The sequence below is a fragment of the Octopus sinensis genome, linkage group LG1, assembly GCF_006345805.1.
Source record: "Octopus sinensis linkage group LG1, ASM634580v1, whole genome shotgun sequence".
In the NCBI taxonomy this organism is placed as follows: Eukaryota; Metazoa; Mollusca; class Cephalopoda; order Octopoda; family Octopodidae; genus Octopus; species Octopus sinensis.
Window position 1 is genome coordinate 210,611,116 of NC_042997.1, and position 21,631 is coordinate 210,632,746.

General features: G+C 42.6%; 1 protein-coding gene across 1 annotated transcript; it reads left to right on the forward strand.

The window, feature by feature from the left end:
- LOC115216182 (ribonuclease P protein subunit p40) lies at positions 1-20,929 on the forward strand. The gene is made up of 7 exons (XM_029785384.2): positions 1-168; positions 6,816-6,963; positions 9,923-9,991; positions 12,510-12,605; positions 13,654-13,779; positions 15,300-15,507; positions 20,009-20,929. The coding sequence occupies exons 1-7, from the start codon at positions 49-51 to the stop codon at positions 20,325-20,327; spliced, it is 1,086 nt and encodes a 361-aa protein (XP_029641244.1). The 5' UTR covers positions 1-48; the 3' UTR covers positions 20,328-20,929.
- Positions 20,930-21,631: the final 702 nt, after the last annotated feature.

Genomic DNA, 21,631 nt, shown 5'->3' on the forward strand with positions numbered 1-21,631 from the left:
CCGTGGTGCGTGTCGAGTTATCCGCCCCTGATTCCGTTCACTGTAAACATGGCATTGAAGTTGCCCCACAACCTGAGAAGTGGAAAATTAATTTTAGATGTTTCTAATTTTAATCACCTGAAAAGCAACCACGACACGATCGTCCTTTCACATTTCTTCAACTTTTCTGTAAGTAGACGAGAATGTTTCCTTTTATTCTGACAGAATCCCACTAGATTCACCACGTGGGGCTCTTTACAAACTCATGTTTACCCTTTCAGAAGAAACAGATTTATGATATAATAACGATTATAATTAATTAATGAACTTGTTGCTCAGGTGCACCCTAACTGTTCAGGTGCACAACAAAGTGCTCAGGTAGATTAATCTTCATCGAAAAGACTATTCATCATAGAAATCTCACCAATGGCCATCCTGTCTTGTGGTCGTTGTTGGTAGATATTTAGAATTACATTATCTAAAGTGTATCGTCTTCATTATTTTTTTTTTAGAGAGATTTCGTTGCTATTTCTATCGGTTCGAGCGATCCTGAAGAATCTCTCTTTGTTGCTTAATGTAAACTAGAAAATCTCCGGTAAAAAATTATCCGACACTTCCTTGCTGTGGGAAAACGGTTTTACTTAAACACACATCAAGGCACGAAGCGGTGTTTCAATGAGAATTTACAAGAAAAGGGCCCAGGATTTGTGTTGAGCGGAGTTCGGGGAAGGATTTACAAAAAAAGTACAAAAATAAAGGCAATCTTTCCCCTGAAAAAAGAAAATCCATTCACAGAAGAAAGCCACCCTATTTCTTTCTTATCCTCTCCATTCTGCCACGGATGGATTATTCCGAAAGTCCGCCGATCGTTAAAACAATATTCAAACAAATAATATTCGATATTTATTTCGTTATTTACATAAAACAACAAAGAAACAATTATCTTATCAAAATGCGGCGAAGGTAAAGAATGCATACACCCGGTGGTTAGGGTTAAGGGGTACCACTAGCGAACAGTGGTCCCGGTGCGCGCACTCGCGGTAGCTAATCGTAAGTAGTCGATCCTACAACGACTTGCGCGTATGTTTGTATTTCAAGGCTGAATACAGATCAAAGAAAATTAAATAATATTTTTCGAACAAAGTAAATAAAACGCAAAGTAAATGATTTTTTAAGGAAATAAATTATTTTGGCGATGTTTCGCTTGTCGTAACACAAGTTTCCTTTATAAACAAACTAAGGTTAGGGTTAGAGTTAGGGTCAAGTTTAGGGTTAAAAAGTCGACTACTTACGACTAGCTAGCGCGAGTGCGCGCACCGGGACCACTGTTCGCTAGTAGTACCTGGTTAAGGTTTAGGGTTAGGGTTTTTATTAGGCCGAAAACCGGTGGTGTACATACTCTTTACCTCCGTCTCAAAATACATTCTGTTTGTTAGAATTTGCAATAATTCAGTAAAAAAGAATATATTTTACAAAACAAACATCAATGCAGCACCAAGTGCTTCAACTGGCCGCACACCACAAGGTTGAACGGAACCTACTGAAGCAATTAAAACACGTCCGCGGCTTTACGACGGGCGATGGGGGTGGCTAAGGCGTTGCAAAAGCCAAACAGCCTCAATTAGCGACAAAGATTTACATCTGATGATCTGTTGACAATTCTAAGACGATGTTTAATAAACATTAAAACTTTGATAATGCTGAAGGATGAAAGCCATCGTCGTCGTTGTCATCATCATTATCATCGTTAAGCGTTTGTAGACGTAACTGTGTGATAAGAATCCACATGGTTCTGGGTTCAGCCCCATTGCTTAGCATCTTGGCCAAGTGTCTTCGACTTTAGCTTCATGCCGACCAAAGCCTTGTGAGTGGATTTGGTAGATGGAAACTGATGGAGCCCTTCGTCCTTGCCAGCATGGAGAACAAACGTTAAATGATGATGATTATATATATATATATATATATATATATATAATATTATAAATGCCAAAACCTTCCCAGGCGAAGAATGTACTCCCCAACATAGATTAGTAGTTAGCGACTTCAGGATCAGAGCTAAATGGTTGCCCAGAAGAAGACCAGCTTGGAGGAGAAGGGTCTGGAAGCTTAAAGATCCTGCAAATGGACAGAGATTTAGAGACATACTACTCGAAGCCTCTGACGAAATAGAAGGGGATATAGCTTCACTTAATGTGGAAGACAACTGGAGATTCCTACGGGACAATCTGCTGACAGCCACTGACCAGATCTGTGGATGGAGCAAAGTACCATCTCGACCCAGAGTAACATGGTGGTGGAACACTGTGGTTGACAGGGCTATTAGACAAAAGAGACAGGCTTGGAAGGACTGGAAGAACGGTGGTAGCAGGGAATTGTATCAGACAGCCAAAAGGGAAGCTAGGAGACAGGTTTATTTAGCCAGAGGGGAAGCGGATAAGAAAAAATTTGCCAATGTTCTGAGCGTGAGGATGAAAGACTTGAGGTATTTCGTGTTGCAAGACAGTGTGTGAGAGAGAATCGTGATGTGGTAGGAGAGAAGTGTGTTCGCATGGATGATGGTTCACTTGCGCTAAATGAGGATGCAAAGAGAGAGGTTTGGAGATGCCACTATGAAAGGTTGCTGAATAAAGAAAATGAATGGGATAAAGAGAGTCTGCCGAATGTTGACCCAACAGAGGGACCAGCTATCCGAGTTGATAGTTCCGTGGTAGCTAAGGCAATTAGAAGCATGAAGACAGGGAAAGCCCCAGGCCCATCAGGAATTACTGCAGAGATGCTCAAAATATCTGGCAGTGTCGGCTATAACCTAGTCACCCGTATAGTCAACCAGGTGATACACGAAGGAGTCATACCCAATGACTGGTGTAGCAGCATACTAGTCAACTGCTACAAAGGTAAAGGTGATGCCCTGGATACAAATAATTACAGAGGTATCAAGCTGTTGGATCAGGTAATGAAGTTACGGAGAGGGTCATAGCCCAACTAATTAGAGAGAGAGTTAGTTTAGATGAGATGCAGTTTGGGTTTGTCCCAGGGAAAAGCACCACTGATGCTATATTCCTGGTAAGGCAGCTGCAGGAGAAATACCTAGCCAAAGATAAGCCCCTGTACCTGGCTTTCGTTGACATGGAGAAAGCCTTTGATAGGGTCCCCCGATCCCTCATCTGGTGGTCAATGAGGAAACTAGGGATAGATGAATGGCTGGTGAGGGCTGTGCAAGCCATGTACAGAGATGCCGTAAGTAAGGTTAGAGTTGGCAGCATGTACACAGAAGAATTCAAGGTAGAGGTTGGGGTCCACCAGGGTTCAGTACTCAGCCCCCTCCTATTTATCATAGTCCTCCAGGCAATTGTGGAGGAATTCAAGACAGGTTGCCCCTGGGAGCTCCTCTATGCTGACGACCTCGCTCTAATCGCTGAGTCACTATCAGAACTGGAGGAGAAGTTCCAGGTGTGGAAGGAGGGTTTAGAATCGAGGGGCCTTAGAGTCAACCTAGCTAAAACCAAAGTACTAATAAGTAGAAAGTTAGAAAATCCACAAATATCCTCAGGAAGATGGCCCTGCTCGATCTGTAGAAAAGGTGTAGGTAGAAACTCTATAAGATGTACCCAGTGTAAGCTATGGACACATAAGAGGTGCAGCAATGTCAAAGGTAGGCTAACTGGGAAGATAGTTTTGTATGTGGCAGATGCTCTGGAGCATTGACCTCCGAAAATCTGCAGAAAACAACTTCCGTCACTTTACGGGGGAAAAACTAGAAGTAGTTGATAGCTTCCGCTATCTAGGTGACCAAGTCAGTAGTGGGGGCGGGTGCGCTGAAAGTGTAACTGCTAGAATAAGAATAGCCTGGGCAAAGTTTAGGGAGCTCTTACCTCTGCTGGTGACTAAAGGCCTCTCGCTCAGAGTAAAAGGCAGACTGTATGATGCATGTGTACGAACAGCTATGCTACATGGCAGTGAAACATGGGCCGTGACTGCTGAGGACATGCGTAAGCTTGTGAGGAACGAAGCCAGTATGCTCCGATGGATGTGTAATGTCAGTGTACTTACTCGACAGAGCGTTAGTACCTTGAGAGAAATGTTGTACCTAAGAAATATCAGTTGTTGTGTGCAAGAGAGACGATTGCGCTGGTATGGTCATGTGGCGAGAATGGATGAAGATAGGTGTGTGAGAAAGTGCCAATCCCTAGCAGTTGAGGGAACCCGTGGAAGAGGTAGACCCAGGAAAACCTGGGACGAAGTGGTGAAGCACGACCTTCGGACGTTAGGTCTCACCATGGAAATGACTAGAGACCGAGACCTATGGAAGTATGCTGTGCGTGAGAAGACCCGGCAAGACTAGTGAAGCCATAATCCGTGGCCCCTACCTGGGACGTAGTCAGTCCACCTGTGCATACCTTCCTTCTTGTGACACTTGTGAAGACCTGTTGAGGCAAGTGAGAATCGAATCAAATCAAATCAAATCAAATCGAACCAAATCAAAATAGATGAACATCAATGGAATTTGTATCCTTGTGGTACCAGTGCCGGTGGCACATAAGAAAACCATCCGAACGTGATCGTAGCCAGTACCGCAACGACTGGCCTCCGTGCTGAGGGCACATAACAAACACCATCCGAGCGTGGCCGTCCGCCAGCCCCGTCTGGCACCTGTGTCGGTGACACATAAGAAAACACCATCCGAGTGTGGCCGTCAGCCAGCCTCGTCTGGCACCTGTGTCGGTGGCACATAAAAAAACACCATCCGAGCGTGGCCGTCTGCCAGCCTCGTCTGGCACCTGTGTCGGTGGCACATAAAATCACCCACTACACTCTCGGAGTGGTTGGCGTTAGGAAGGGCATCCAGCTGTAGAAACACTGCCAGATCTGACTGGCCTGGTGCAGCCTTCGGGCTTGCCAGACCCCAGTTGAACCGTCCAACCCATGCTAGCATGGAAAGCGGACGTTAAACGATGATGATGATATATATATTTCGTGAATTCCCCCTATATATGTATATATATATATATACATACGAGGATGAGTGAAAAAGTAATGCCATTTTGTTTAGGACAGGTATAATTACCAACACAGGAACATGTCTCATACATCAACATGAAGCTGGTCCTCTGTGGATCACATCCCTACTTCTCAACATAGTCACTGTTTCTCTCAATAGCAATGTTCCACCTTTGAATGAGAACATGTATCCCTGCCCTGTAAAATTCTGGTGACTATTCTTCACTACAGTTTTCACTTCCTCATCACTGGACTATCATCTCTTCGGCCCCACGAAAGAGGGTTATTCCAGTGACGAGGAAGTGAAAACTGTAGTGAAGAAGTGGCTCAAAGAACAGTCAACAGAATTTTATGGGGCAGGGATCCATGCTCTCATTCGAAGGTGGAACATTGCTATTGAGAGAAACGGTGACTATGTTGAGAAGTAGGGATGTGATCCACAGAGGACCAGCTTCATTTTGATGTATGATACATGTTCCTGTGTTGGTAATTATACCTGTCCTAAACAAAATGGCATTACTTTTTGACTCACCCTCGTATATATATATATATATATATATATATATATATATAGGGGGAATTCATGAAAAAAACAAAAGACGAAGACAGGTGGCGTAGAAAACAAACAGATGTATTAGTATAACGCTCGGGAATTGAAAAAGTCTTTTACGTTTCGAGCCTGCGCTCTTCCACAGAAAGAAACAAGGAGAGAAAAAAAATGTGTGTAGTGGCTACTGGTCTATCATGGCGACCTGTATATATATAATAGATAAGGATGCCCTCACTGATGAATTTAATGAGAAGGAAGAATATCTACAGATTATCGATTCTGCAAAGAAGGAGTCTTGGAAGTGCCACAATGAAAGGCTGTTAAATGTGGAGAAGGGGAGCCTGCCCAGTGTGGATCCAACAGAGGGGCCAACTATTCGAATCAGCAGTAGCTTACTAGGTAAAACAATTAAGGATATAAAGCAAGGGAAAGCCTCCAGCCCATCAGGGACCACTGCTGAGAAGCTTAAAATCTCTGGTGGATTGGGGTACAACCTGATCACCTGTATAATTAATCAGGTTGTCCATGAGGTAGTCATACTTAATGATTAGGGTAGCAGCATTATAGTCCTCTGATATTGCTGCACCTCTTATGTGGCCATAGCTTACACCAGGTACATCTTATGGTGTTTCTTCGTATGCCTTTTCTACAGATCAAGCAGGGCCATCTACCTGAAGGCATTTGTGATTTGTCTGCTTTCCTACTTATTAAGACTTTGGTTTTTGCTAGGTTAACTCTAAGGCCTGTCGATTAGAAATTATTATCTTCTATCGAAGTTGATAAAAAAATCAATGGAAATTGTAGTTGTGATACCTGTGCCAGTGGAACATAAAAAGCACCATCTGAACGTGGCTGTTGTCAGTGCCACCTCGACTGGTTTCTGTGCTGGTGGCATGTAAAAAGCACCAACCGATCGTGGCTGTTGCCACCCTTGCCTGGCACATAAAAAGCACCCACAACACTCTTGGAGTGGTTGGCATTAGGAAGGGCATCGAGCTGTAGAAACACTGTCAGATCAGACTGGAGCCTGGTGCAGCCTTCTGTCCAACCCATGCTAGCATGGAAAACGGACGTTAAATGATGATGATGATTAGAAATAATTATCTTCTGTTAAATAATTAAATTTTATTTTAACTGCAAAATAATGTTACTTTACAGAGAAAAAATCTCATTCAGGTTAATAAATTGATTTGATGAAAAGTCCAGCTATTACATTAATCCTGTCACTAGAAACAATTGCTTATGTAGGCTTCCCCACAGTTTCCATTTACCATTATTCCTGTTTCAGCTGAATTTGATTCTTCCTGGTGCTGTCAATCTGCCAGATTCTCTTGATGATATTCTCCAACAGAAAGGTTCCACTGTATATTTCCTCAAAGGAATACCAATTTCTTTACTCATAGAACCAGATTTTTTGGAAGCTTTCTGCAAAAGAGGTAAATCTACCCTTATTTATAATAATTCTGTCAAATGTTTCTATAATTTCTGGTTGTGTTTAAGAATGATTGTTGTCTCATTGTCAGCATAAAAACTGACCAACTGACCATTATTACTCTTGATTGTTGCATCATTGTCAGCACAGACTGACCAGTAGATCTCAATATGAATGACCCATAAACCAATGGCAGATCCTTTGCATTATTACTTAACCTACTAGAAATGGCAGTTAAATTTCCCTTAACTCACACTCTTATCTTAAAAAAAGAAGGGCACATTAATGTTTGGCAAAAGACAGGATGGTCAGGGCTAGAAACCCTTTCACCAAAGGTCTGTTCTCAGGTGCCCCTGAGCGCTCATTGCCTGGCACTTAGTTCTCAGTGGTTCTGTTTTGTTTGGGCCACATTGTGAGTGTACACTGACCAACTGACCACATTTCAGTCCAAATGACTCCAATGGCGTCTTTCAATCATCAATTTTTTGACTGACCAACAGAGGGTTTTAATGACTTCATAACTTAATTGGAATTTAAATATGATAAATAATATTTAAAGATAATTATAACATAGAAGTATTATTCCCCTTTACCTACCCTCACTTCCTGTTCTACTCCTAGGGTCTACACTGACCCCTACTGATGCATGGCAAATTTCACTGTGCTGGTGCCACAAAAAAAATGCACCCAGTGCACTCTGTAAAGTGGTCGGCAATTGGAAGGGAATCCAGCTGCCGAAACCATACCAAATCAGCCATTGGAGTTTGGTGTAGTGTTTGGACCGGTCAGAGTCAGGCTAGGATGCAAAATGGGCATTAAATGATGGTGATGAGCAATTGTAATAAAGACTGGCTGCTGTCAGCCTCCCCTGACATGTAAAAAGCACCCACTACACATGGAGTGGTTGGCGTTAGGAAGGGCATCCAGCTGTAGAAACACTGCCAGATCAGACTGGAGGCCGGTGCAGCCTCCTGGCTCCCAGACCCCAGTTGAACTGTACAACCCATGCTAGTATGGAAAACGGATGCTAAACGATGATGATGATGATGAAATATTTTAATCGGTATGCAACGCATTGTTTCATGAAAGATGGATGTTAAATGATGATGATGCAAACAAGAAAAATACAACTCAAAATATGAATATATGTATCATCATCATCATCATCATCATCATCATCATCATCATCACCATCATCATCATCATCATTATCATTTAATGTCCGTTTTCCGTGCTGGCATGGGTTGAACAGTTTGGCAGGAACTGACCAGCTGAAGGGCTGTTCGGGCTTGGTTTCTATGACTGGATGCCTTTCCTGATGCCAACCACTTTACAGAATGTTCTGGGTGCTTTTACACAGCTGCTGGCTCTCCAGACGTCAGTCAAAATCGTCCAACCCATGCCAGCATGGAAAGCAGACCTTAAACGATGATGATGATGATGATTTACTAAATAACAATGCAGTCTCCTTTTGGTGTGTGGAGTAATATGGATGAGATTAATGGTGGGTGGTATGGAGAGCCATAAGATCCTTTAGGTGCAGTGGAGAGATTTCCGGTACTGGTGGTGGCACAGAGGTGGAGCCATGAAGAGATTTCTAGTATAGGTGGTGGAGGGCAGGATTGGCCTTGGCCTAAGCAGCATTCACCCGTGGTGGGTTGAGCTGGCTTCATTCATCCTCAATGCTGCATCTCTTAAAAGCGCTGACCTGACCTGGCGATTTGAGGCTAACGACCGCGTGATCTCCAACCACTCCCTATTCCAGCAGTGAACGCCATAGATATGGGGGCCTAGGTTGGGTTCCAGATCAGCCTTGATTGTCATCAGCCAGGTTTTTTGTTGTCCACTGCATCGCCAACCCTTCAACCTTTCTCATGTAAATCTCTTCCTGGGCAGGATTGGGTGGGTGCATTGCCAATAAGTAAAGAGGACAACTTGGTTGCATGAAATAGCAGCCGAGATAGATAGAAATGAGAAGGTCAGAGAGAAAGAGACTTGACTGCCAGAGAAATCATTGCAAAATGAGGAAAGACTTGGAGTGAGAATCAGGGAAGGAATATTGTGAAAATGAAAATGAGGAACTTCAAGAATTTGAAATTATGAAAGTTTCAATCAAATTATTGTCAGGTTGGTAAGAACACAAAAGAGATGAATGATGGGCGATTAAGAGAAGAGAAAGGTTTCTTAGTTGGAGAGGTCATGCATGGAATAATAGCAACAGCAAAGCAGTGTGAAAATGAAGGTGCCATAGGGACGAAAGGGGTTTTTATAAGCCAACAGACAGAAGGGGACAAGAGGATAACTTGATTGCATGAAATAACAGCCAAGACAGATAGAAATGTGAAGGACAGAGAAAGGGACTTGAGTACCGGAGAAATCATTGCAAAATAGGGAAAGACATGGGTAACTTGATTGCAAGAAATAGCAGCCAAAATAGATAGAAACAAGAAGGACAGAGAGAGAGAGAAAGAGAGACTGACTGTATATTTTTTATTAATATTTAGCAGAAATAACAGAATGACTCTAGGTCTGAGAGTTTTATGCAATGGCACTTATCAACTTTGGTAAGTGCCAACACAGGAAACACTTGGACTTTGAATCACTCTGCTACTTCTGCTAAATATTAATAAAAATAGAAATATTTTAATAATAATAACAATAATAATAATAATAATAATAATAATAATGATTATAATAATAATAATAATCCTTTCTATTGAAGGTACAAGGCCTGAAATTTTTGAGGAGGGGACTAGTTGATTACATTGACCCCAGTGCATGACTGGTACTTAATTTATTGACCCTGAAAGGATGAAAGGCTAAGTCGACCTTGGCGGAATTTGAACTCAGAATGTAGTGACGGGTGAAATACTGCTAAACATTTTGTCCAGCTTGCTAACAATTCTGCCAGCTTGCCACCTTTAATAATTTAATAATAATAATAATAATAATTGTGTTTTCAGGTCAACTGTATATGATGTCCCATGGTACAAATATTGATACTCAAGACTGTATAGCATTACTGCCCCCTGGTGAGTTTTTACAAATCATTCAAGATTGGTGTTGTTTCTCAGCCACTTCTGTCTCCTCTCATTTGTTCACCTAATATTTTTGGTCAGAGAATCAACAACACAATATTTTGTGTGTGTGTGTGTGTGTGTGTGACTACGAAGATGCTCAGAAAATCTGGTGGAATAGAATATGGCCTGGTTACATCATCATCATTGTTTAACGTCCACTTTCCATGCTGGCATGGGTTGGACGGTTTGACTGAGGGCTGGCGAACCAGATGGCTGCACCAGGCTCCAATCTGATCTGGCAGTGTTTCTACAGCTGGATGCCCTTCCTAATGCCAACCACACCGTGAGTGTGGTGGGCGCTTTTTACGTGTCACCGGCACAGGTGCCAGGGGAGGCTGGAAACGACCATGATTGGTTGGTGCTTTTTATGTGCCGTTGTTCCGGAACATCTGGTGTAGCAGCATTATAGTCAGCTGCTACAAAGGCAAAGGTGATACCTTCCACAGAAGCCATTCCAGAGGCATCAAATTGCTGGACCCGGTCATGAAAATTACAGAAACAGTCATCAGCTCAACTAATTACGAAATGAGCTAACCTAAACGAGATGACGTTTGGTTTTATACTTGGCAGAAACATTAGCAATGCTTGGCACGTAAAATGCACCAATCCGACTGTGGCCGATGCCAGCCTCGCCTGGCACCTGTGCCGGTGGCACGTAAAAAGCACCCACTACACTCACAGAGTGGTTGGCGTTAGGAAGGGCATCCAGCTGTAGAAACATTGCCAGATAAGACTGGAGCCTGGTGCAGCCTCCTGGCTTCCCAGATCCCCGGTCGAACCGTCCAACCCATGCTAGCATGGAGAACGGACGTTAAACGATGATGATGATGATGATGATCCTGATAGTAAAGCAACTGCAGAAGTCATCATCATCATCACCACCATTTAACATCTGTTTCCATTGCTGGCATGGGTTGGACAGTTTGACTGGTAAGCCAGGGAGCTGCACCAGGTTCCAATCTGATTTGTCAAGGTTTCTACAGCTGGATGCCCTTCCTAACACCAACCACTTAACAGAGTGTAATGGGTGCTTTTTATGTGCCACTGGCCCAGAGACGTCATTGGCCTGACACCAGCTCTTGGCTTGACAGATCAACACAAGCACGGTATATTGCCAATCATCTTGGTCAACTGTTACTGCCTCCATGAGGCCCGACGCTTGAATGGTACATTTTACGTGCTGCTGGCACAGGTGCCCATCAGACAGTTCTGGCATCGGTCACGAATGTGATTTCACTTGGCTCGACAGGTCTTCACAAGCACAGCATATCGCCCAACGGTTGGCGGGCGCTTTTAATGGGTCAGTTACATGACACTGGCATCGGCCTTGACTACAGACCTCACTTGGTTATCCAAAAGCAAATTACTGTATTTGGCATTTATCATGATGTGGGAAACCTCTCATCGGGTCCCTTACTTTCTCATCAGAGAAGACTCTGCTGGTTTGGGTAAGTAATGAGGACAGCTGCGTAAAGAAGTGGGGGTATAGGTAGGCCCAGGAAGATGTGGGATGAGGTGGTGAAATATGATCTCGGATGTTGTGTCTCACGGAGTTGATGACAAGTGACCAAGACCCTTGGTGATTTGCTGTGTTTGAGAAGACCCATCAAGCTAAGTGGAATCATAGTCATGGCCAGTGCCAGTGACACGTAAAAGGTACCTGTGTTGCTGACAGGTAGAAGGCACCCTGTCCACTCTGTAGAGTGGTTGGTGTTGGAAACCAACTGTGGGAACCAAACCAAACCAGGCTGGAGCCTGGTGCAGCTTTTCGGATGACCAGTTCTGGTCAAACCATCTAACTCATGCCAACATAGAAAATTGATGCTAAATCATCATCATCATCATCATCATCACCACCACCACCACCATCACCATCATCATCACCACCACCACCACCACCATCACCATGATGATGATGATGATGAACAAACAACATTGCTTGTATGGTAGTGATGTTTCTTTACAACCATCACATGGTGTCAAGGCAAGGGCAAACACACATATGTACACACACACACGCGCGTATACAATGGGCTTCTTTTCAGTTTCTGTCCACTGAATCCACTCATAAGGATTTGGTTGCCCAGGGCTCAAGGTGCTGCACAGTGGGACTGAACCCCAAATCAGAGAGTTGGGAAGCAAGCTTCTTAGGCACACAGCTATGCCTGTGCTTACCCACACTGCGTCTGTCTGTCTGTCTTTTTGTTCATCCATCCACCCATCCATCTGTCTGTTTGTCCTTCCATAGGTCTAATGGCTTCTTTCAGTTTCCATCCACAAAATCCCTTCAGAAGGGTTTGGTCAGTTTGGGGCTGTAGTAGAAGGTACCACACAGTGGGAGTGAACCTGAAGCCATGTAGCTGGGAACTGAACTTCTTAACCCCACAGCCATGCCTGCACCTATTGTAATTATCAATTATTTCAGCATCTTTGATTAAATAATTAATTAAATAATTTTCTTTTCTCGAAGGCAAACTTGTGTTGAATGTAACGAAGGAGACGTACGAAAGTTTGGGTCTCGATGGGAAGAGGTCAAAGTTCATTAAACATGGACACAACAAATTTGGTGAGTTTACTTCAGCATTCATATCCTCTCCTCCCTTCCCACTTATATCTCTACAGTGTTACCCATTGTATGTTTCCAAAACTGTTTTTGGAACTTTTTGCCACAATGGTTAATATCAGGAAATATGTCACACGTACCATAATTATAATTTAACTTTTTATAAAATTTTTTCGTGTCTATACAAAATAATGAAATGGATATTAATTTTGAAAAGAAAAATATTTATTGCTTTAAAATAAACTTAAGAAAATGAATTTCTCGTTTGTATAACTCCCCCCCTCAACTACTCATTTACCTCCCCTCATATTTATGATTCCTTCTCTCTCTCCCTGTGTGTGGCATTTCTCTACTCATTACCTGCCATCAAGCCTAGTATGTGCACACATCCTGCATCTCTTATGTTAGCTCTCTCTCTCTCTCTCTCTCTCTTACTCTCTTCATATAATGTAAAGAACTGGAGAAACCAACCAACCAAGACAATGGTACACACCCACCCACACCCCCTTTATCCTCTGTTACTCTCATTGCTCCTACACATCTAACATAACCCCTCACTCTAACATCTTTCATCTTCACACTCTCCATCTCTAACCATCTCTCCTCACATTCTTATGAAACTTTCCCCTCTGTCCCCACTGACCACCCACCCCGTTCAATCCTCTCTATCACTTCACCTATATTCACCCCACCCCACCCCACTGTGCCCCAAGGGTATTTCCCGACACTTATTCACCACCATCTCTCCCATACTCTCCATCTCCTTCTCACCTTCCTTTCCCAACTGGTACGTCCTCGTATCTCTTCTACAGCAAGACCCCTCCCCTCTCTCCCTCCCTCTATTATTAACCTCTCATCAACTGGCACAAAGTTTTGAATTAAAATCTTCCACCAAACCTTAGTCACAATTTATGTTCCCAACACTAGCTTAATAAGTTATTTTACTAAATTCTTTGTTATATATAAAAGTAATTAAAAGAAACACAGAACATCTCAAAATAAATACAGTAATGAAGAGGTTAATTAATCTTAATGCAATCTTATGTTGCAGTGGTAACCATTCCTCTTTTGGATCCAAACTTTGTTTCTGGTAAAAAGTTCTACGAAAGAGTCAAATGGTGTTTTACAGATCGATTGAATTTGAAGTTCAATATGTTGGCATGTTGGATTCCTCCAGGTATGTCTACCCTTACTCTTTACTCTTTTACTCTTTTACTTGTTTCAGTCATTTGACTGTGGCCATGCTGGAGCACCGCCTTTAGTCGAGCAAATCGACCCCAGGACTTATTCTTTGTAAGCCTAGTACTTATTCTATCAGTCTCTTTTGCCGAACCGCTAAGTTACAGGGACATGAACACACCAGTAGCGGTTGTCAAGCGATTTTGTGGGGACAAACACAGACACACACACACACACACACATATATATATATATACATATACACGACAGGCTTCTTTCAGTTTCCGTCTACCAAATCCACTCACAAGGTTTGGTCGGCCCGAGGCTATAGCAGAAGACACTTGCCCAAAGTGTCACGCAGTGGGATTGAACCCAGAACCATGTGGTTGGTAAGCAAGCTACCTACCACACAGCCACTCCTGTCTACCCTTCACTTTATCTCTTAGAAATATCATCATCATCATTATCATCATCAACAATCTCATTACCATCATCATTGTTTTAATGTCCACATTTCGTGCTGGTAGTATGTAAAAAGCATAATTTGAGCGTGATCGATGCCAGTGCCGCCTAACTGATGCTAGTGCCGCCTGACGGCACTTGTGCTGCTGGCATGTGAGCATGGTTGATGCCAGTGTCATCTGACTGGCTCCTGTGCCAGTGGAATGTAAAAAGCACCCACTACACTCTTAGATTCAGAGTCCAGAGTGCTAACCATTTCAGCATGTATATGTAACCCACCGCCTCGACTGGCTTCTGTGCCGGTGACACATAAAAAGCACCAACCGAACGTGGCTGATGCCAACACCGCCTTGGCTGGCTTCCGTGCCGGTGGCACATAAAAAGCACCATCCGAACGTGGCCGATGCCAGCGCTGCCTTGGCTGGCTTCCGTGCTGGTGGCATGTTAAAAGCACCAACCGACCGTGGCCGATGCCAGACCCCCCTGGCACCTGTGCAGGTGGCACGTAAAAAGCACCCACTACACTCGTGGAGTGGTTGGCGTTAGGAAGGGCATCCAGCTGTAGAAACACTGCCAGATCAGACTGGAGCTTGGTGCAGCCCCTGGCTTCCCGGACCCCAGTTGAACCGTCCAACCTGTGCTAGCGCGGATAACGGACGTTAAACGATGATGATGATGATTATGATGTAGTAGGTTTATAAACAGGGCTAATTTAGCTGTTTCTCTGCAGATTGAAAAACGCAAAAAGGATAAACAACCTTAATTGATTTTCATGTCCTGTTGAACTCTCATCAGTGACGTCTCCATCAATTTGACCAACCCCAGAAAAAGCAAGCAGCCAATCAGTTCATATATTTAACAATTACAGTAGCTCCAGAAAACTGGTGATACTCATTTGCATAAGTGTTGACACTTTATTTTAAACATCAGGGGGCTGTCACCAGGGATCTCGGTCCACACAGTATCAAGGTACATACACACACACACACGGTGATGATGATGATGATGATGGCATTGTTTTGTAAACGATTTTTTATTTTCTTGTTTCTTCCCCAGACGATGACATTCTGTCTTCATCTCTTGCGGAATATTTCAAACAAAATAATTACCGGACGGTCACTGCTGGATTAAAAAAGGAGTCAAAAACGAGAACTGGTTTGAAAGTTCCAATAGTGGCCAGCAGCCAACCACATTCAAGTATAGAATCATGTGATTTCCAAGAATTTTTTGATTGGCTGGGTTCTGTGTCCTCAGATTGCCAAGAGTAAGTATCCAGAATAATTCTGTCCACATTTTCATCCGATTCTTTATTTGTTTCCCTTCATAATCTTGGTGTTTTCCATGGCTCTGGTTTCCATTGTAACCATGGTTGTGGTTTTACCATTTTAAACAGCTTTGTGGTTCCTTCATTGTCTGCATATGCTGGGCAGCTGTTTCTTTGGAACTTCCTTCAACCATATCTCAGCTAGGATGATCTCACTCACTGTCGGACAGTTAGCTCCCCTGTTTACACACACACACACACACACACACACACACACACACACACACACACACACACACACACACACACACACACACACACACACTCACACAGACACAGACACACAGAGTTGAAATTTACAGAAAAACAAGACAAAGACAGGTGTAAGGTGAGAAAGTCTTTTACGTTTCAAGCCTACTCTTTCTCTCTCTCCCTCTCTCTCCACACACACACACACACACACACACAACTTTGTATGGTATTTAATTTATTAGTAATTGAATGTATACTGACTGGAAGATTTTGTGACTGTATTTATTGCATATGTACTAGTTGAAGTATATACAATGTATATAGTGTGCATATACATTGTATATACTTACATTCTGAGTTCAAATTCCGCCGAGGTCGACTTTACCTTTCATCCTTTCGGGGTCGATAAATTAAGTACCAGTTTCGCACTGAGATCGATGTAATCGACTTAATCCCTTTGCCTGTCCTATTTTGTCCCCTCTATGTTTAGCCCCTTGTGGGCAGTAAAGAAATATATACATTGTATATACTTCATAGCTATGGTATATGTATTTATATGTGTGTGTGTGTGTGTGTTTACATCTGTCTTCTACCAAAGCTGTGAGTGTTGTTGTTGTTGACATTTTGCCTGTCATCAAATCCTCTCTTCATTCTGTACCTTTGAAAAAGCACTGGTGCTGGCACCACGTAAAAAGCACTCAGCCCACTCTGTAAAGTGGTTGGCATTAGGAAGGGCATCCAGCCGTAGAAACCTTGCCAGAACAGACATTTGGAGCAAGCATGTACACAGACACACACACACTGTTTCATCACAGCTCCATATAACTTAAAAAGTTTTGTAGGTTTGTAGAACGAATCTCTCTCATCCAGCATCCAGAGACAACAAAGGGATGCGAGACAAATTCAAGAAGGTAGGCATCCATTGGTCAGTTCAGGTCACATGGTGTTATTGGTCTGGAAGTGACATCCATTATTGTCTTTGTTCTTAGGCCTGTGTGCTTGGACAGTTTCATCATCATCATCATCATCATTTAACGTCCGCTTTCCATGCTAGCATGGGTTGGATGGTTCGACCGGGGTCTGGGAGGCCAGGAGGCTGCACCAAGCTCCAGTCTGATCTGGCAGTGTTTCTACAGCTGGATGCCCTTCCTAATGCCAACCACTTCATGAGTGTAGTGGGTGCTTTTTAGGTGCCAGGGGAGGCTGGCAGTGGCCACGATCAGTTTGTGGTTTTTACGTGCCACCGGCACGGAAGCCAGTCAAGGTGGCGCTGGCATCGGTATATCGGTAGGCTTTACTGCCACTATGTCTGGAAGCTGGTATGTGGTTAATTTATCAGCATCAGTTCATTGCATTTGGTGCTGCACATAGTGGAGTAGAGATGTTGTGAGTGAGAAGGGACCCAACACTGCAGTGGTAACAGACTTTCGGTGGGAGGAACCAGATTTGGTGGTGCTAGGTTAAAAAAATTGAGCAGTTCTATATTTAAGAGATGAGGAATTATGTACATTATTTACATTATTTACATTTGATGGATATGGGAATAGCCTATGGGAACCAGTATTAAGGGAGGATAGGAAAATATTAGATTTATTAGCTCTAAAATTCACTCCATAATTGCCCACGGGCATATGGCATAGGGGTTAAGAGTGCAGGCTACTAACCCCAAGATTCCAAGTTCGATTCCAGGCAGTGGCCTGAATAATGATAATAATAACAATGATAAATACCTTAGGAATGAGAACTGAAAATCGAGATCGAGCTAGCTTTTGCCCTTTTGCTCCACGCTGATGAAGGTTGGAGGGTACATCAGCTGAAACGTGTTAACAACAAACAAGATGAAGGCAAATATCTGTCAAATGTAAATAATGTAATAATTCCTCATCTCTTAAATATAGAACTGTAATAATAACAACAACAACATTGAAAATATATTAGGAATGAGAACCCAGGTTCGAAATTTCGCCAAGACACCTGATGAAGGTTGGAGGGTATATCAGCTGAAACATTGTGTTAACAACCAACAAGATGAGGACAAATATCCATCAAATGTAAATAATGTAAAAAAATTGAGGTTGGCTGGCCATCATGGACAGGGCTGTAGTCTTTATGAACAGCAGGTTTTTAAGTAGCTGCCCTTGTGTGTGGAGCAGTGTGACCTCAGGTGGGATATCTTGGAGTTCTTTGACCCTTCAGCGTTCTTCCGATTATTCTCTCAAATGTGATGTTTGTTTATTCACATTGTTTTGAATTGATCAGGCATTATCTTGTAGTTTAGAGATTTTGATGAGATAACTGTTAATTTTTGGAATGATATTGTAGGGTTGGTCCGAGAGGCCTGATCTGGTCAGCTTGAGCATAAAACGAGTAGAGTATTTTGGCCGAATATAGCCTGCTTAACTGCTAAAAGGTTTACAAGACATTTCTCTGGTGGCAACATGAAGACGGTTCATTCTTCCTGTTGATCGATGCTACATGTTGATGAAGTCTGTGTCGTCTCTGAGAGAGGCAAAGTTGGCAGCTGGGAGTTGCAGGTGAGTAAGGTAGGGGGATTCGTCAATGATTCACCATTTGATGTTGGGGAAGTTGTTCTGATGGTTGCAGGGTCTCGAGAAAGGCTGTTGCTGCTGTGTTAGTTCTTCACAAATCATCCACCAAGCCCCTAACCCACAACACCCTGCCCCTAAACCACAACACCCTGCCAGGTATGGAATCAAATGCAATAAAATTTATGCTGCCAAATAAACTATGTCACAGCTTCCAGACAGCATCGACAGCTACCTACCAACATCCTGTCTGACAATGTTGGTCCAAGAACCAAGAAAAGAATGGATGTCATTTCCAGACCAATAAAACCGTGTGACCTGAGTTGACCAATAAAGATGTCACATCTCAAAGCCATCTTGAATTTTGTCTCATCTCTTCACTCTTTTCTCTGTGTGTGTGTGTATTGGTGTTCTGGCAAAAATTCTTTCTGGCATTCAGCTTCTCTGTAGTCACATTACTCCCAGGTAACCTTCGTTCTTTCTCGCCTTATGAGGCTTTTAACTAACAAAGTCCTGTGGTTGGTAAAACCGACTGGAAGCCAGTGCTTTGGCTGTCAAAGAAGATGGGGGTAACACCTCGTCATCTCTCCCCCTCTCCCTTTATTTTTCTTGTGTGCGTGTGCGTGTGATGACGGCGATGACCTGATTGAAGTCACGGCTACAACACAGCCAAGCTGTCTTATACTTAGGCAAGGTACATAACTCCAAATACGTGTTTATCTCCCTTCGATCAATATGTAAGATTTCCTCCCCTTAAATGCCACCCGTTCCGACCAGGAAACGTTTGCAATAGGAAATTGTCCGATATTTTCTTTTCTTTCAAAATTGTTTTGAGCTGTTTATGAGTGCTGAGAATAGCTCTCTTCTGGCTTAAACTTTCTGCTCATTCTTGAATAATCAAAGACGTTCCAACCATGACCAACCCATCATTTATTCAGACACTTCATGTGGAACTACATTTTCTAATGTATCCTCATTTCTTCCTCCTCAGATTATAGTCATGTGATTTGAGTTGAATACACTTGCCCAATGTGCCATGCAGTGGGACTGAACCTGGAACCATGAGGTTGGAAAACAAGCATCTTAACCTCACAGCTAGGCTAATGCTTTTGTGTTTTGCGCACAATTTAATCTTTTGTTGTTTAAAGACCCTTAATACGGTTTTAAACTGAGATCTGATGGAATCGGGTAGAAATAGCAGTCAAATCATCCACAAATTACACCTTAATCCCTTAAAACATGAAAGAATGCCTTAGATTATTGGTTCTCAACCATTTTTTAATCTCTGGGCCCCGTTGATTACTGTTTTATTCTGGTAGACTTCCCCTCCCCCAATAACCATTTAATGTTTAAAAACTGTCTCCAAAATTCCCATTTCGTTTTTTGCCCGTTTCCCTTGTTTTGCCTCTAAAGTGGAATTTTGCCTCTAAAGTGGAATTTTTTTCTCAGACCCTTAAAATGCTACCATGGATCCCTGATTTACTATTCTGCTTCCATGGACCCCCAAGAATCTTATATGGACCCCAGTTTATAACCACTTATTTAGATTATGTAGTAGTAGGTATCATTAAAAATATGAGTTGGTCATGTCTGGATTGTGTTTGATGTAACTAGTTTTGTACAATCAGGTTGACCTGTGGTTAAACAGTAACAAGAAAAACCCTTTAACTTTTTTGTTTGTTTTTTTTTTTCTTCTTTTGCAGCCATGTGGATGAAGACTGCCATATGTCGTTCACTCCAACCCCAAATTATACGGTGGACAGTTTGAATTACAATGTGAAAGGTTTCATTCTTCCTCAAACTATTCAAAAGATTCTCTTGGAATTAAGGACTATTGTAACCCAGTACAGGCTCAAGTGGTCAGCAATGACCATTCATGGCTTTACTGATGCACCAGTCACATGGGAGATGAGAGAACATGGATTCCAGTACAACGGAGACAATCTTTACACTTACGTCGTCTTTCCCGATGACATCTACTGGCTTTACACTGCTGTCGGATCCCTCGATACATGGATTTGATCTCAAGACCAAAATAAAGGACAGCCTCTAGGGTTCCGTTGTATCATGTATGGTTCTTGTATTCCACAATCTTTAACTCTTCTCACACTTTCTCAATCTAAAAAGAGTCTTGTAAAGAAATAACATATATTTATTCCACCATTCCTCTGTGTGAGTATTTGGTCCAAGACTGCACCAGTGCAGGCTCTGTAAAGCCTCGGCTGTTTAGCGAAATCTTTTCTCCAAATATTATCCTTCAGTTGCTCGTTGTTGCCTAACGAGTCTCTCTGACTAAAACCAACAATCTGTAACATCAACAATGTTTCAGCAATGGCTAACTGCTACGATCTGTCTGTGTGTCTGTATGTAAGAAGTCTGCATCTCTTGGTTCATGTGTCACCAATGTGATGAGGGCAGCATGTAAGCCCTCCATTCACTCAGTCTCTCACTTGGCTTCTCCTCTCAGCCAGAACAGTTTCACTATTCGCACCCCTCCCCCCCTCACACCATCATTTCACCCCCACCCCTCCACCACAGCATACTCTTTAATCTTTTTGTTTTCTTTTCAAATAAATTTCCTTTGTTTCAAATTATTTTTGGAAATAATGAAAAATTCATTAAAATAACTTTGTCTTTATTAAAAACTGGTGTTAGAAACACAAATTAACCGGAAATTTTGATGGAAGAAGATTTTAATTTCAATCACTTTTAAAAAAAAAAAGTTTGTGTCAGAGAACCAGGCGCTGTTTCAGGTTTGTATGAAAAAAGGGTTAAAAGGAAGCATGGCACTTTCATCATCATCATCATCGTCATTTAATGTCTGCTTTCCATGCTAGCATGGGTTGGACAATTTTGCCTGAGGACTGGTGAACCAGATGACTGCACCAGGCTCCAATCTTGATCTGGCAGAGTTTCTACAGCTGGATGCCCTTCCTAATGCCAACCACTCCAAGAGTGTAGTGGGTGCTTTTTACGTAAGTTTTATAATTATTGATAATGTTATTAATGTTGTTATTTTCATTCACTAACCATATTGAGCAATGCCATGACCAACACCGATCAAATAAGGAAGGATGTGATGAAATGAAGCATTCAAACTTCTTATTCTTGTGTCCTATTCCTTAACCCACCCTCCTTTCTTTTCCAACTGGAATATCCATGTATCTACTCAACAACTGGTCCCTAAACCTGCCCCTCAACACCTCTAACCTCTCATCAACTGGCACAGAGCCAACCCTGCCTCAATACTCCTCCCCACTCCCAGCTGAGGGTTTTTTCTTTACCTTGCAAGTTACTTGGTGACCCTGTTGATGTTGGTGCCATGT